The sequence below is a fragment of the Cucurbita maxima genome, unplaced genomic scaffold (genome assembly GCF_002738345.1).
Source record: "Cucurbita maxima cultivar Rimu unplaced genomic scaffold, Cmax_1.0 Cma_Scf00009, whole genome shotgun sequence".
NCBI lineage: Eukaryota > Viridiplantae > Streptophyta > Magnoliopsida > Cucurbitales > Cucurbitaceae > Cucurbita > Cucurbita maxima.
The window spans coordinates 2,863,714-2,878,343 of record NW_019272025.1 but is presented as its reverse complement, the minus strand read 5'-3'; the positions used below and the strand labels follow the sequence as shown (position 1 = coordinate 2,878,343).

Genomic DNA, 14,630 nt, shown 5'->3' with positions numbered 1-14,630 from the left:
TATTATTTTTTTTACCTATTTATCAATTACCAAATAAATATTTTTTAATCGTAAAGTAGATATTGAAATTATATTAAAATTTATAACTATCTATTAAAAAAATTGAAATTAATATTTTACAAAAATATATAGAAAGGAATTGAGGAAAAATATGTTCGAGAAATCTAATCCGTGCAAATTCCCAAGGGAATACTCGTCTCGATACTTGCATAAATAGAGGATTTTCGTAGAATGATGATTGAAATAAGAGGTAGGGATAAAGACCCGTCCTTGCCTTGTGGACATTTATAGCTCACCACTCCTTGCCTTTGTTTGAAAGAAGAATTGTCGAACTAAACGTTTGTTGGCGTTTGGCCTCGACAGAGATACTAAACCTTGGAGATCACTACCTTCATTGTCAGAAATCCTACTCTCGTTGTAATCCAAATATACGCGTTCGTCAGAAACCCTATTAAGTATATCTTAATAGAATACTCTGTGAAATGGTGAATAATTTATTTGACGGGAAGATTTGAGGGTTATAAAATCTTAACGGTTATAAAAAAAAAAGTCAATGCCTATGTGTCATCGGCTCATTCTTCAAAACCACTGTCGGGAAGAAAGTTTCGAGTCATAAAAAAATGGAGAGTCCTTGCCCGTTTGAGTCGGTTGTTTCAAGCCAAAAGAGCGTACTGGCAGTTTGAGTTCACGAGGGGAAGGAGCAAAGCAATACGAGCTCTTTGTCCCATGCATCTAACCTGCTCGCATGGTTCGCCCGGGAGTGAGAGGGCTAAGGGAAGAGAGTTGGTTGCCCTAGTACCATTGAATATATATATATATATATATATATATATATTTAAAAAATAAATTATAAGTTAATTACAAATTAATTTAGTGGGTAATATGTCTATTCAGGATAGCTTAGGCTTGAATTGGTTTAGCGGATCCAGACCGTACATCGCGCAGGCCGAGGATCTTGAAAGATCAATGTCCGAGATGAAACAATAAAATGAGCTCACCAGAGCTATTCTAATAACGGCTTACTGAAATCTTCCTCCATTCTGGAGTTTCAGCGGTTAAATTTGCAAGCACGCTACTACAGCAACAACGAAGGCCAGCCTCACGCTTCTACAGACAATCAGTTCGACAATGGCAGCCACCCTCTCCGTCCGGCCCAACCGCCCTGCCGGTTCACCGTTTCCCTGGCCGCCTTTCCGACGATCCAGTTCAACATTTCTCAGTAGAACCGCTTCCTGGAGTGGCGGGGCCGCTGTTGCCCCGCCTCCACGCCGCGCATTTACAAGGACGCTGCTGCTGCCGGTTCAAGCAACCTCGCGTCCAGACGACTCAGCGCCGTCTAAGATGTCTCTTGAGCACGCACTTAAGCTTCTTGGAGTCTCTGAAGGAGCCTCCTTCGATGAAATACTCCGCGCCAAGAATTCTATTCTTGCTACTTGCAGTGACGACAAGGCGATTGCTCAGGTGATTTATTGATCATATTTTGAGTGCCGATTTTTTCTTAATTTTGTAAATCCAGTATCTGAGGTCATGTGTTTGATGTCAATTTGGTCGTATTGTAGCTCAATTTTGATATTTTCCTTATCGTTTCTTAATTCGACAAGTGGAATCTTGTAGCGAGTATCAGTAGGTTGCATAATAAGTTCTCTTGGAGTTTGAGTTAATGTTAATTAGACGTTTATAATTCGTTTTCACTCTGTTGTTAGAAAAGGCTCATAGAATTTTATCATAAAAAAGGTTCATAGAACATTCTTCGCATGATCTACCCACTTTCCAACTTTTTCACCATTTTACATATTCTTACTTGTAGAAGAGATTTAGAATTCCAATCTGCAACACCCATCGCCAAATATCTACCATATCCATTCTCTGCACACTGCAAGCGTTTCATAAATTTGAAACATTGCTTTCAATTATTTGTTACATATATAGCCTTTTTTCCGTGCTTTAACCTTCTTTCTAAAATCAAATATGTTTATATTTGGTTTCTCATTCACTGCCGTTCTACCATGATTATCATTTATCACTTCTATGGCATAAGTTATTGCACTTGTTCATTCAATTCTGCTGTTTTGTTATTAATGTATTGGTAAGAAGAGTTATTTGTATTTGGAGTAAAATCCTCTGCCTGGATGCTATAAGTAAGATATGGTGAATCCTACACGTTTCACTGATGACCAGGGAAAATTGTTACATCAGTGTTACAATCTTTCTAGCTCCCTGGGTGAATGATTGATTGTCTCGAAGCTTCTAATATTGGCCGTTTGATATTTTTAGCAAATGATGTCATGTGTAATGTTTTACATACATTTGGAAGGTTTTCTAACTAAAGCACCGAAGCCGTTCATTGATTCCATCCCATATGTAACCCTTTTCTGTTATTAGAATTTTTTTTCCGTTATAGCTTATATAGTAGGGAGTTCATTTTCCTTGTTGATATGTCTTGCGTGTTTCAGGTTGAAGCTGCATATGACATGCTGCTTATGCAAAGCTTAACTCGGCGGCGAGCTGGGAAAGTTGAGAACAGTCGCATCCGATATGCTGATGCTAAACCAATAAATTCTCCTGGCTTGGGTTCATCATCTCAGTGGCTGCGGAATATGCCTATTACTATTGAAGCCCCATCTACTCGTGACTTGGGCATACAAGCTGGTGTATATGGGGCACTAGCAGCCTTGACTTATGTAAATGGAGCTTCTTCATCTTCTTCACTGCCTTATGCAGGTGCTGATGTTCCTGGACTGATCTTGGCAGGTAGCTTTGGAGCTTCCCTGTACTTCATGACCAAAAAGAACGTAAAATTAGGTAAGGAGTTTGACGAAGAGGCTTATAATACTTTGTTTATAGTATTGCAATATTTTGATTCTCATGAACTAGAGAATTCAGCATAGATATTCATTATGTTTAGTATTCTTGTGAAGTCCAAGGATTGGCTGAAGAATTGTATTATATAGCCATGGAGTTATATATTGCCAACGAAAATCGTGGATAAAAAATAGTGAATGTAACTTGATTAGCTTTAACCATAATTTGAAAGATAAAAGGTTGTGAATGTAACTTGATTAGCTTTAACCATAATTTGAAAGATAAAAGGATCTTTTAGATTTATTGCTATGTTGAAATCTGAGTTACCATGTTTCTATCGATTGACTAATTGGTTAATGAAAACGTGTTCATTTATCAGTTTAACCTTCTGAACAATGAACTGAATTTGTTTTCTTGATTGTGTGAAAGTTTCTTATAGGGCTTATCTAATGATTCTGTTATTAGTTCTGTAGTCTACTTTTAAATTTTTTAAGAACAATGTTAATTGGAGCCCAAGTTTTCAGAATTTCACAAGTTGGAACTCTTATTCTTAGAAGAACATATTTGATGCTGATTTTTTTTCCCTCTTTGCAGGAAAGGCAACGGTGATAACACTAGGTGGCCTTGTGGCTGGTGCAGTAGTGGGGTCTGCAGTTGAGAGTTGGTTGCAGGTTGACGTTGTTCCTTTCCTTGGTGTACACTCCCCTGCTACTGTCGTAAGTGAATTTGTACTTATTTCCCAATTCTTGGTCTCTTTATACCTTAGATAGAGTTGACAGAATCTTGTAGGTTTCCCCTTCATTGTAAAAGTTGTAATTATTCAATTGCTCTTTCCCATGTTATTTCTTTGAAGTTATGTGCTTTTGGATTCAAAAAAGCTCAATAGATTGTTGGGAATGACTTGTGTTTATAGTGAAGAATGTAATAATCATCATATGTTCCCCTTGCTTGATGTGAGTGTTCATAATGCTCTTTATCCATCCGCATCCATTTGTCCCGATTTCTTTACATACTTTTCATCTGCTCATATTCATAACTTCTAGATTTTATAGGCTCAGACATGTCTCTACTGTAAGGCCCAGGGTGATTCATTTGGTTCAATATGGAGTTTGATGATTACTGACAGTAAAGAAAAAATGGACAGAAGATCGTGAAATTCGTTCATGCTAACCCTGTTCTTCTTCCAGGTTCCTCCTCAAGTTCTTTTCATTGAAATCACATGGGATATGGGTTGGGACTGTTTAGAGTCATATTTTGTTGCTCTTAAGCTATTTGTGAAGAATGGTCCACCACCCCAAGTGCCCTCCTGTAGTCATTCGGTGTCAGGTGGGGTGGTGACAATGGGCCAATGGCTTCTTTAGATCCTTCTGCTCAGCTCTTTCTGCTTTGCAGAATGGCTTTGCAAGATACTTCAGCTCTCTTAGCTTGTAGGACATTACAGGGGATAGTTCTGAAAGACAGTCTACAAAAAGTAGGGAGAAAAAGAGGAGAAACTTTAAGCTTTGACAACCACGTGAATATCATTTGTTTTTTTAACTAGTTTCTGACTCTGTTTTCACATGCCCCACACCATAAAAACGGAATCAAAACGCATACATAAAAGACAAAGCTTTGCAATGCAGAAAGGCAATAAATTAGGCCTCTTCCTGCAAGAGGCAATAAGTTCAGATATACATTTCTTGGGCCTCTTGCCAATAATGTAGAAAAGGCAATAAATTGGCCTTCTGCTACAAAATTGTGAGCATGAAAAGCCTCTCTACCAGAAATCTTAACAATTTTCTAGGAGGAGATGCTAGATTAAAACTACAAACCAATGTCTCAGCGAGCTGCTTCGACATGATATAATTTACAGAACTCCAAGAAAAACCAACCATTTTCTGGTTTTTCTTTCATTATCTGCTTACATTTTCTTCAGTTTGGGAGGAACCCTCGATATAGTTAATGTTCTTAGATTTATTGGCATTCTCACTGTAATTCACTAGGTGGTCGTACATTTTTTGCGAAGCCTTGGAGAACTCTGATAAGGAATCAAAAACTGAGGAAAACCCTGTTTGTATTCCATTTAATGTAATCCTCTGTGCTTCTTGAATGCAGTTATTGTGTTTTTCCTTCTCCAAATCAAGCTTCTTCCTGAACATGTCTAGCTGATCTTTCTTTTCTGTCAAGTACTCATTCTGATTTTCCACTTCCGACTCGGATTTCAGCTCGGTAGAGTTGAACTCGAAGAACTTGTTCTCTGTTTTCTGGAAGGACAGTATCCGTCGGTCGAGTTCCTTTGCCAAGCTTTCAACTCTTCTCTTTTGCTGCAGCTCCTCCATCTGTTTATCTGATAGAGCCTTCATATCCTTTGTAAAGCTTTTCAATGCAAAGGCTACTGGTTTATCTGGTAATTTTTCCATGGATGATAGCCAATCACGGCAGATTGAAAGCAATGGAGGTCCATGCAGCCCATAAGGCACAGTGGAAGTCCGACCCCGAGAACAGAACTCATCCTCAGGCACTACAAACTTGGTCAGCCATCCATGGAGAGCTTCAACATAAGCCTTCTGTGATTCAACATATTTTGAAAAACACGAACGCCAATTCTGAAGCTCAGCTCCAAGCTGAAGAGTTGCAAGACGGTGAGATTCGTTACAGAACTTCAGATAGGAATGGCAGGAATAAGTCTTCACTTCAAGGATAATCTTTTTCTGGGTTTCATGAACTTCCAACATGATTTTCCAAGTTCTTGTTAAGCTGCAAAACGATTTGGGAAGAAAAACAAGTGACAAACTGACAACGGATACATTATTTACTTCAGAAATACGGGTATCTTCCACTGTTTACCCTTTTAATAGCTCTACGATCTGAGGTTGTAGCTCGTCATCTCTTAGATTCACAATTCTTGTCGAGATTGATTCAGCACTTCGAATGGCGACCAAGATCCTGGCGTATAAATCTTTAACCATAACCCGAGTTTTATCAGTTGTCATTCCATTGCTCCCTTTAACGTCCTGGCTTCTTAGTCGTGAACACCTTTTTTCATACAGTTTGTGCATGCTGTCCCCAGCCTGGGTGCAAGAATCAGAAAGTTGTTTAAGTCACAATTTACCAACACTAGTCAAGAAGGATCAAAGCTTTATTCTGTTTACATCCCTAAAGAACATAATGAGTCGCAGCAACCGACACGAGAACTAATCAGGTTCTGTTATCAAATGATATGTTATAACATGTTTGATAGACTAGCCCTATCAAACTATGATGTGTTTCCTTATTATACTGATCTTTCAACAAAAGAAACAGAAACAGCTTGAGGATCCTACTTCACCTTGACCTCTTCATAGAGTTTCTTCTCCCAAGCATATAACCGACCAAGAGTCGACGAATGGCTTCCCGAGTCCATTATGTCATAATCATCAAACAGCTCATTACTGAACTCCGTCCATGGCGAAGAACCTTTCGAACTAGATGCTACTAGACTCTTACATGATGAAGTCTTGCCCGAAACAGACCGGTGCCAAGTTATCGCTTGGATGAGTTTTGTCGAGTTCTCTGCAGTATGATGAGCTTGTTACTTCAATGACAATATAGCTTGCAAGAAACAAACTAGAGAGCTTAAAGAATGAAGCTATATGAATGGCACACCTTTTATTTCTTCTAAACCAGATTGAAGCTGAATTTTGTTGGCCTCTAACATCCTAGAAACATCAATTCCAGAATCATAAGCCCTAATGAAATAATCCTCAACATCCTGCAATGCTTCCAAAAGTTCCCTTCCTTCCACAGGTGTATCAATGACTTTCAGCCCCTTCTTCAACTGATTCTCTTCTTCCTTCTCTCCAACATCCTCAACCCTCTGGTTTTTCTCTACTGTCTCTTCCTCCAGCTCTGGAATGCCTTCTTCCTCCTCCGAGCTCTGGCGATACCCGGCGACGACATCGGTCCTCATGGTATCAAATGGATTGAAAAAATCCCAACTAAACTCCCTCTGAGGGGATGGCATTGGGGGTGGCATTTGCATATAGAAATATGCAGGGACCTGTTCAATCCTCTCCTCCTCTACTGGTTCTTCTTCTCTTTCTTCCATGGAGGACTCTGTGGAGGTTGAAGAAGAACAACAAGCACATGAAGGGCAGGCGGGTATGGCTTCATGGGTGGAATCTGAAGGCCTTTGCTGAAGAAACATTGGATTGGGTATCACTTTTTCTGAAGGGGGAGGAGAAGAAGAAGAACATGGAGGAGGGAATGTGATGAGGAAAGGGGAAGGAGAAGAATGGCGAGCTACAAAGAACTTAATGGCGGCTGAAACAGCATTTAAAGCTTGACAATATTTACTATGTGCCTCTGCAAGTGCATACCTTCTCTCAACAGCTAACTTTATGTGGCGTTTTCTTTCTCTACAGATGGAGACTACTTCTTCTTCTTCCTCCAACTTTGAGGCAACACAACCCATTTCCCTGTTGGCCAAAGCCGCAGCAGCAGCAGGTTCTTCTTCTTCTTCTTCCTTTATTCAAATGCCTGAAATGGAAAAAGATAGTTTATTTTTCTCCCTCTTGTATTATTCTATAGTGATATAAAATAGGAAGAAGTTAGATTGTTTTCACTTGGGTTCAGAAAAAGCAAAAATGCAGCCTTTTTGAGAAAAATCCCACCGACCCATTTCATCTTCTAGCAAGTAAAACAATGGGATTGCTTCAGATAAAAGAAAATCCGGCTTTTCAAGAAGGTTCTTGATTGCTTGCTTGCTTGCTCACTCTTTCTGATAAGTAGAAAAAGGCAGACGTTTGAAAGGAAGTGCTTGAAGGAAGCAATATCCTCCTCTCCACCTAGAATCCTCTGTTTTCTGTAACAAAAAATGAAAAACTCTGGTTTAGCAGTTTCTTGGACACATGAGGGATTTGCAAGAAAACCCTTGTCCTTTTAGGCTAAGAAGAAGGTAGGGGCACGAGAAAGAGAGGAGAGTGTTATGTAAAACAGTTCGAAATAGGAAGAAGCTCAGAAGTTGTTTACCTGGTTTTACACAGTTTACTTTATTGCCAATATCTCTGCATTGATTAATGGGTTGAATCTGTTTCCCTCTCTCTCTCTCTCTCTCTAAAAAGATGAGTCAAACTTGGTAAAAAGTGACCAAAAACACAGAGAGACAGAGAGACAGAGAGACAGATTTGTTGTTTTGTATGTGCTGGTTATGTTTTTTTGTTGTATTTGGAAGAGGGTATAATGATGTTTTTTTCTTGCAACTCAAATACGCCATTACAGAATAAGCTTTAGGGTTTTAGTTTGGAGAATACAGAAACTCACGACTGTCACTGTCTTTTGTAGCTCAAGAGACTATCTCTTGTCTCCTTGGAAAAGATGGTTCCTCTGTTCTTTCTCTCATTTTAAGTTCAAAATGTTGGAAGAATAATCTAAATTCTTTTTATTCCATTTTAAATTAGGTCGGTAAACTATGATCGTTGTATTTATTTGTCTTACGATCTCCTTGTCTCATATGCACTATGTCTACAAAGTCTATATGTCATTTGTAACCATCAAAATTTATCGCTAGCAGATATTATTCTTTTTAGATTTTTTTTTAAGATTTTTAAAATGTGTTTTATTGTGAGAGGTTTCCACCCCTTAATATTTCATTTTTTACCCATCTGATATGGGATTTCACACTAATTAATAAATAAACCACCCGTGCCTTTAGTACTTTTAGATTTTGGCTTTAATGAGTTTCAGCCAATAGCACCATTGTTTATATCATCAATAAGGTACGTTCGTTGAACCAATGAGCAGGCTATGATGTTACGTGAAAAATATATGAAATCTAAAGAAAGTTCATAAACGTTCAAGATAAAACTAGATAAGATCTCTACTTTTAGTTATTTGTTCCTTAAAGTTTATTTACTTAATGCCTAAGTTCTTCTCACTCTAAAGCCTCAATAATAAACCAAATTTTTTAAAAAATTAACATTCAAAATGACTCAACTTATCAAAAATGATAGCTACATGATCTCAAATTTTTAGGTTTTTTTTCTAAATTTTGCCCCTCATTGATCAAGCTTCTTTGCTCGTGAAAATGGTAGTTTTATATATATATATATATATATATATATATATCATATTTGATAATTTATTATAAGACAAATATTTAGATATTTGTCTTTCAATTATTGTAATTTATCCATTAATCCAAATTCAAGATGAAGAAGCAAAGAAAGAGCACACAAATCCAATGCAAACCCAACATGGAGAGTGGGGAGTGGGTGGGTGCACTGAGAAATGTGCCATTTTACTTGAAACAAGACAAGACAACCATTCTTACCCTACTTTGTTACCTAGGGACCTTCAATTTTCCTGTTTGGATTACTGTGTTTATGCCCTCACTGACACTCTGACACTTACTCAGATTAAAGCTTCCTACTATATTATCTAATCCACCCCCATACCACCTACATGGATCAATCCCTTCGTCAAATGGATTCTAAACAACTACTCAATAGGCAAATATAAGGAATATACCTTCCTAAGCGTCCATGTTCGTTGTTGTGAGATCCCACATCGATTGGAGAGAAGAACGAAACATTCTTTATAATGATGTAGAAATCTCCCCTAGTAAACGCATTTTAAAAACCTTAGAGGGAAGCCTGAAAGAAAAAGTCAAAAAAGAACCATATTTGCTAGTGACAAAACATTCTTTATAAGAGGGTATAAATCTACTCCTAATAGACAAGTTTTAAAAACTTTGAAAGGAAGCCCGAAATGAAAAGTCCAAAAAGAACAATATAAGCTAACGACGGATTTGATAATTTTATACGAATGTAACGAATGACAGATAGGAAGTTCAACTGAGTCATGATACATACAATTTACAAGAGCTAAGCAGTGAGCAAAATGGGTAAAGAAAAAATCTTGGGAAGGAATTAGCTACAATTACAGGCGACTTGAAGCTGTCTACTTCAGTTGCTTTGGTTTTTGAGTTAACAGTTACAGTGTTGTAAGGTAAAAGGATTGATGCCTGGCTCCACTTTATCTCTGTTGAAAGCTACCTGGTATTCACATATGATAACAATACAACAGACAAACATGAGATGATTATGGCCTAATCAGGCCATGCCAGGGGCCAATGAGTTCGGATGCAAGTTAACTCCGCCCCCTCGCATGGATAGGCTTGCACATTTTGTAGAGCTAGCCCGGCTCACAAGATTCGAGTCGAGAAACACAACAATCACTGTGATGTCATCGTGGAAATGTCGTCGTACGCCACGGTCAATCTTCTTCAAATCGGAGTACCTCATTTCTCTCTTCTTTGCTGCCTCTTGCAGTGCTGCTTTCACTAACCTCCTTGCACTTCCCTGCAATGAGATTGTTCAAATGAAAGTTGAGTTTCTTTTACATCTTCTTCTTTGAGTTTAGCTGGGAGAGAATTCTTACATTGCGTGGATGGTTTTGGACAATATCAACAGCTTCCTGATTGCTAAGGTGTTCCCAAAGCCCATCTGAAGCAAATATAATAAATTGATCTTGTGGTTGCAATTGGAGCACTGAAATAGATGGTTCGGCGTTCAGTATGGGCGTTTTGATAGGTTCACGAAGGCGAAATTTAGCATATAGAGGCTCTTGGTTGAACTCAGCTCTCTTTAAATAGACATCGCCGATGGATCGAGAAACCTAAAACGAAAATTGTTATACATAGTTAAAAACATAATTCAGCCACATGAAAGGACAAACTGTGAGATCCCACATCAGTTGAGGAGAAGAACGAAACATTCTTTACAAGGGTGTGGAAACTTCTCCCTAGCAAACGCGTTTTAGAAACCTTGAGGGGAAGCCCGGAAGGGAGAGCCCAAAGAGGACAATATTTGCTAGTGGTGGGCTTGGGCTGAAGGTATCAGAGCCAGACAGTGGGACCCCAAGGGGGGTGGATTGTGAAAGCTCACATTGGTTGGAGAGGAGAACGAAACTTCCTTTATAAGGGTGTGGAAACCTCTCCCTAGTATATGCGTTTTAGATACCTTGAGGGGAACCTCGAAAGGGAAAACTCAAAGAGCAATATCTACTAGCGTGGGCTTGGGTCGTTACACAAACTATGAGTATAATCAATATTAATGCGTTAAATAACTTACCTGTATAAGGCCCTTCACACGCCATACATTATGCTTCAAGACTACAATATGTGGATCATCAGGGTGCAGGGCTCGGAGCTCCTGCCTCACAGACTCTATAGATGCATTATGCTCAGCAGACAACTGGACAGACAAAACTTCCCCTGTTGCCTTCACAACTCTCCCTAAAACAGCTCGTGAATCACCAAGGTTAGCTATGTAAAGAGTTCCACCACAAATTACACCTACAAGGCAGCAAGATCCAACAGCTGCAATTAGTGGCCTCATTGACCATTGTTTTGTAACTTGAGCAATGACCCCGTCTTCGGTAGCTTGAAACGCCTTTCGTATGACATCCACCGACATGGACTGTTGCTCGGAAGTAAACCCTACAAATTGGGGAACAATCATTAGGAGTCTCGAGCATATTCTAGTTTCCAAGTTTTATGGACAACAACTACAAGTAAGCCTGAGTTATGAAATAACAGACACTAGACAAAACTTCAGCTCAAATATCATATGAAACGAACCCTCCAAATATAGAAGTGAAAAAGGAAAAGGTATATTCAAATCTTAACTTGATCGATCAAGTCAGCCCGTAACCGCCCAAGCCCCACCGCTAACAGATATTGTCTTCTTTGAGCTTTCCCTTCCAGGCTTCCTCACAAGATTTTTAAAACACGTTTGCTAGGGAGAGGTTTTCACACCCTTCTAAAGAATGTTTCGTTTTCCTCCCCAACCGATGTGGGATCTCACAATCCATCCCCCTTCAGAGGCCAGCGTCTTCGCTGACACATCGCCTGGTGTCTGGCTATACCATTTGTAACAACAAAAGCCAACCACAACAAATATTGTCCTCTTTGGGTTTTCCCTTCTGGTCTTCCCCTCAAGGTTTTTAAAATGCGTTTGCTCGAGAGGGGTTTCCACATCCTTGTAAAGAATGTTTCATTCTCCTCCCCAACCGATGTGTGGGATCTCACAATTCACCCCCCTTCGGGACTCAGCGCCCTCGCTGACACATCACCCGATGTTTGGCTCTGATACTATTTATAACAGCCTAAGCCTTCCACTAGGAGATATTGTCCTCTTTGGGTTTCCCCTTCCGGACTTCCCCTCAAGGTTTTTAAAACGCGTATGCTATGGAGAGGTTTCCACACTCTTATAAAGAATGTTTCGTTCTCCTCCCCAACCGATGTGTGGGATCTCACATCCAACTTATACGACATGGGAATCTGCTTCTTGGAGAACTTTGAATGAGTGAAAGCACTATGAGCACAGTATTCTTCAGTTCTTCAAACTAAAACCCAGCTATATTGAATTTGAAATTCACCTTTCATCCCTTTCTTGATGCACAATCCACTCGTAAACCAACTCCCATCAACTTGTTGAGAAATCAAGCATATGGGAAACAAACTATTGAACAAAAAGGATATGTAAAATCAAATCAGTTTCAGTGCCTTACTTTTAAGATGCTGGAAAAGATGATCATTTACATAGCGAGATGTCTCTGGCCCTCCATGCCCATCATACACACCAACAAAAGTACCATATGGCCCAGCCTCGTGCAAGCTCAAATTGCCTGACTCCATCTGGCTTTGATCCTCAAGTAAATTATTAGCCTGAACTACAGCCATTGAAAACTCACCATTGGCATGTTGTCCACTATCCTTGTACCATAAGAGACCATCCTGTCGGCCACCAGCATCTGAACCTTTGTGCACATGTCGATCCGACCGCGGTCGAAAACAAGCTCTCAGAAAGTTCATCAACCCTGAGAACATCCCTCATCTCATCCAAACAACCCTCCAAAATATCAGCATCTGAATATAAAGAACAAAAACAATTTAGACTCCCTGATTTCATTTCCTTCTACTACAAAAACAACCAATATGATTGAGAACAGCAGAAACACAAACAGATTAATATGGATATTGTCAATCAAAACAAGAGAGGCAATACAAATATGAAGAACATACAGTTAACTTCAATTGGGAAAAATCTGAAACCGGTTCAATTTTCTGTTCAACACAAAAGGCATGTATAATATGGCCGCTAACAGTGGAAAAAGACAGATGGGGGAAAGAATCAAGAGGTCAAAGGCGATTTTTCTTCAACAATTCCTTAGTCAACCATTAACTCATCCACAGAAGTCTACGTCTTCACATTGAAACAAAGAACCTCAACCCATCACAGATTCCAAAGGGGTGGAACAATTCAACATTCTCATAATCAAATTCAACAAACCCATATGAAAAAACTGAAAACAAAGTGGACCCATAAGAAGAAAAAGGGCTTACAGCAGTTAACCCTTCAATGGAGGCTCCCATGAATGAGTAAGGCCCGGAGAAGAACAACAAGATGAAGATCTCGCAAGATCAAGAAGATCAAGGGGGTCTGAAGGCATTAAATCTGTGGATCCATCAAGATTTGCGATGAAAACAGAAGTGGGTTTGCTTTGGATTATCAAAAATTGTGATGAATTAAGTTGTTGAAGAAAATTGAAACGAAAAGAGTTGACGAAACAAATAAAGAGGTAGCCAAGTGAAGAACCCTCCCTTTCTCTCTCCCTCGGTGAAAGGCAGACAAGCCCCATAAAAGACCAAGAACGGAGAGCTTGAAGCCAGCAAAGCAGAGGTCCAGCAATGGGCTCCACGCCACTGTGCTCAACACACAAACAAAGAGTCAAACAAACCTGAAATATAAAATATATTTCTAAAATTTCAATAATATCCTTAAAATTAAATAAATTTTATTAATTAATAATTTATTATAAGTATTTTAATATTAAACGCCTAAAAAAGAATTAAACAAATAAAAGATAATTTGTTTATTGTAATTATAAATTTTAAAATTTTAAAAAATTTAGTTTATATATTTAAAAATTTGTAACAAGACCCGGTCACTTGTCGTACTAGCTGGTGTACCATTTGAAAAAGAAGAATAACTCGAATGAGTTCAAAATACTCAATGAGTAGCTAATTTATAGGGTTATAATCGATTAGAATGTTGTGTGTCTAACTTATATGTCTCATGGTACTGAGAATGATGTTGTGGTCGGTGCTCGTTTGTGCGTACGGGAATTAACCCAACAAACAAAGAAATGTTTCAAAACACGTATACTAGGGTTTATCCACACAGTTATAAGAAATGTTTAATTCTTCTCTCCAACTGATGTGAGATCTCACAGAATGGAAACTCTCACGAACGGGAGAAGGAGCCCGATAAGGTCCCCCACTGACTTTTCCCGGACCTAAGTGAAAATGAAGTGGTGGGCCTACCCATCCCAACTAGGAGTATGCTAGGAATTGCGAAGAGGAACACTATTACTAGAATACCATTAATAAGACTCGGTCAGCTCAACTGAGCTCATCAAAGAGTTACACGTCTGGTTTCACTCGTCCAGTTCCATCTCATCCAGCTCGTTTGAGTATATCTCAACGATCATTCTAATTATCAATATCGACATAAAAGCGATATTTTAATGCTAAATTCTAGTAACCAATGAACGTAATACCCTTTAAAACTAAGCTTAAAGAATTTCAAATGATTTCTTTAAATTGTCAAAATACCTAAAGATTGTCATGAAATCAAGTGAGGAAGAAATGTGTAAACATAGCATTAAAATGTGGAAGCCTATAGGCTAGGCTCTTGATTAACCCTACGTTCTTTCGTTCTCGGTTCTAAATTGACTTCTAATATTTTATTTTTTAAACGAGAGACGATATTATATAATTGTAAAAGACATGTTTCGTTTAATTA

The 14,630-nt window shown here is 38.8% G+C and overlaps 3 protein-coding genes across 5 annotated transcripts; 1 reads left to right on the top strand and 2 right to left on the bottom strand.

Moving 5' to 3' along the window:
* The first annotated feature begins 1,076 nt into the window (after positions 1-1,076).
* Positions 1,077-4,981, top strand: LOC111484593 (protein CHAPERONE-LIKE PROTEIN OF POR1, chloroplastic-like). Of its 2 annotated transcripts, XM_023131254.1 has the most exons (5): positions 1,077-1,461; positions 2,454-2,802; positions 3,397-3,518; positions 3,855-3,989; positions 4,897-4,981. In XM_023131254.1, exons 1-4 carry the CDS (start codon positions 1,129-1,131, stop codon positions 3,954-3,956), a joined length of 906 nt encoding a protein of 301 aa, XP_022987022.1. In that variant the 5' UTR covers positions 1,077-1,128; the 3' UTR covers positions 3,957-3,989; positions 4,897-4,981. The 2 variants fall into 2 exon arrangements, with proteins under 2 accessions (XP_022987022.1, XP_022987024.1); XM_023131256.1 differs by lacking the exons at positions 3,855-3,989; positions 4,897-4,981 and having other exon boundaries at positions 1,078-1,461; positions 3,397-3,780.
* LOC111484590 (nitrate regulatory gene2 protein-like) lies at positions 4,422-7,100 on the bottom strand. Its single transcript, XM_023131250.1, has 4 exons — positions 6,427-7,100; positions 6,110-6,333; positions 5,629-5,852; positions 4,422-5,538 (listed from the first exon to the last, which is right to left on the bottom strand). The coding sequence occupies exons 1-4, from the start codon at positions 6,965-6,967 to the stop codon at positions 4,695-4,697; spliced, it is 1,833 nt and encodes a 610-aa protein (XP_022987018.1). The 5' UTR covers positions 6,968-7,100; the 3' UTR covers positions 4,422-4,694.
* A 2,455-nt stretch (positions 7,101-9,555) lies between these two features.
* On the bottom strand, positions 9,556-13,473 carry LOC111484592 (probable protein phosphatase 2C 60). 2 transcript variants are annotated; one of them, XM_023131252.1, is made up of 5 exons: positions 13,169-13,473; positions 12,334-12,691; positions 10,893-11,260; positions 10,201-10,437; positions 9,556-10,121 (listed from the first exon to the last, which is right to left on the bottom strand). In XM_023131252.1, the coding sequence occupies exons 2-5, from the start codon at positions 12,650-12,652 to the stop codon at positions 9,873-9,875; spliced, it is 1,173 nt and encodes a 390-aa protein (XP_022987020.1). In that variant the 5' UTR covers positions 12,653-12,691; positions 13,169-13,473; the 3' UTR covers positions 9,556-9,872. The 2 variants fall into 2 exon arrangements, with proteins under 2 accessions (XP_022987020.1, XP_022987021.1); XM_023131253.1 differs by lacking the exon at positions 13,169-13,473 and adding an exon at positions 12,848-13,095.
* Positions 13,474-14,630: the final 1,157 nt, after the last annotated feature.

Bases quoted from the DNA above. Each gene is read 5' to 3' on its own strand.
- LOC111484593 (XM_023131254.1), top strand. From the start codon at position 1,129: ATGGCAGCCACCCTCTCCGTCCGGCCCAACCGCCCTGCCGGTTCACCG. The intron at 1,462-2,453 runs GTGATTTATTGA...TGCGTGTTTCAG, and splicing joins ACGACAAGGCGATTGCTCAG to GTTGAAGCTGCATATGACAT. The intron at 3,519-3,854 runs GTAAGTGAATTT...TAGATTTTATAG, and splicing joins TACACTCCCCTGCTACTGTC to GCTCAGACATGTCTCTACTG.
- LOC111484590 (XM_023131250.1), bottom strand. From the start codon at position 6,967: ATGTTTCTTCAGCAAAGGCCTTCAGATTCCACCCATGAAGCCATACCC. The intron at 6,334-6,426 runs GTGTGCCATTCA...ATCATACTGCAG, and splicing joins TGGTTTAGAAGAAATAAAAG to AGAACTCGACAAAACTCATC. The intron at 5,853-6,109 runs GTGAAGTAGGAT...TCTTGCACCCAG, and splicing joins AACTCTATGAAGAGGTCAAG to GCTGGGGACAGCATGCACAA.
- LOC111484592 (XM_023131252.1), bottom strand. From the start codon at position 12,652: ATGTTCTCAGGGTTGATGAACTTTCTGAGAGCTTGTTTTCGACCGCGG. The intron at 11,261-12,333 runs GTAAGGCACTGA...CCCAATTTGTAG, and splicing joins TCTTTTCCAGCATCTTAAAA to GGTTTACTTCCGAGCAACAG. The intron at 10,438-10,892 runs GTAAGTTATTTA...TTTTCGTTTTAG, and splicing joins GTGTGAAGGGCCTTATACAG to GTTTCTCGATCCATCGGCGA.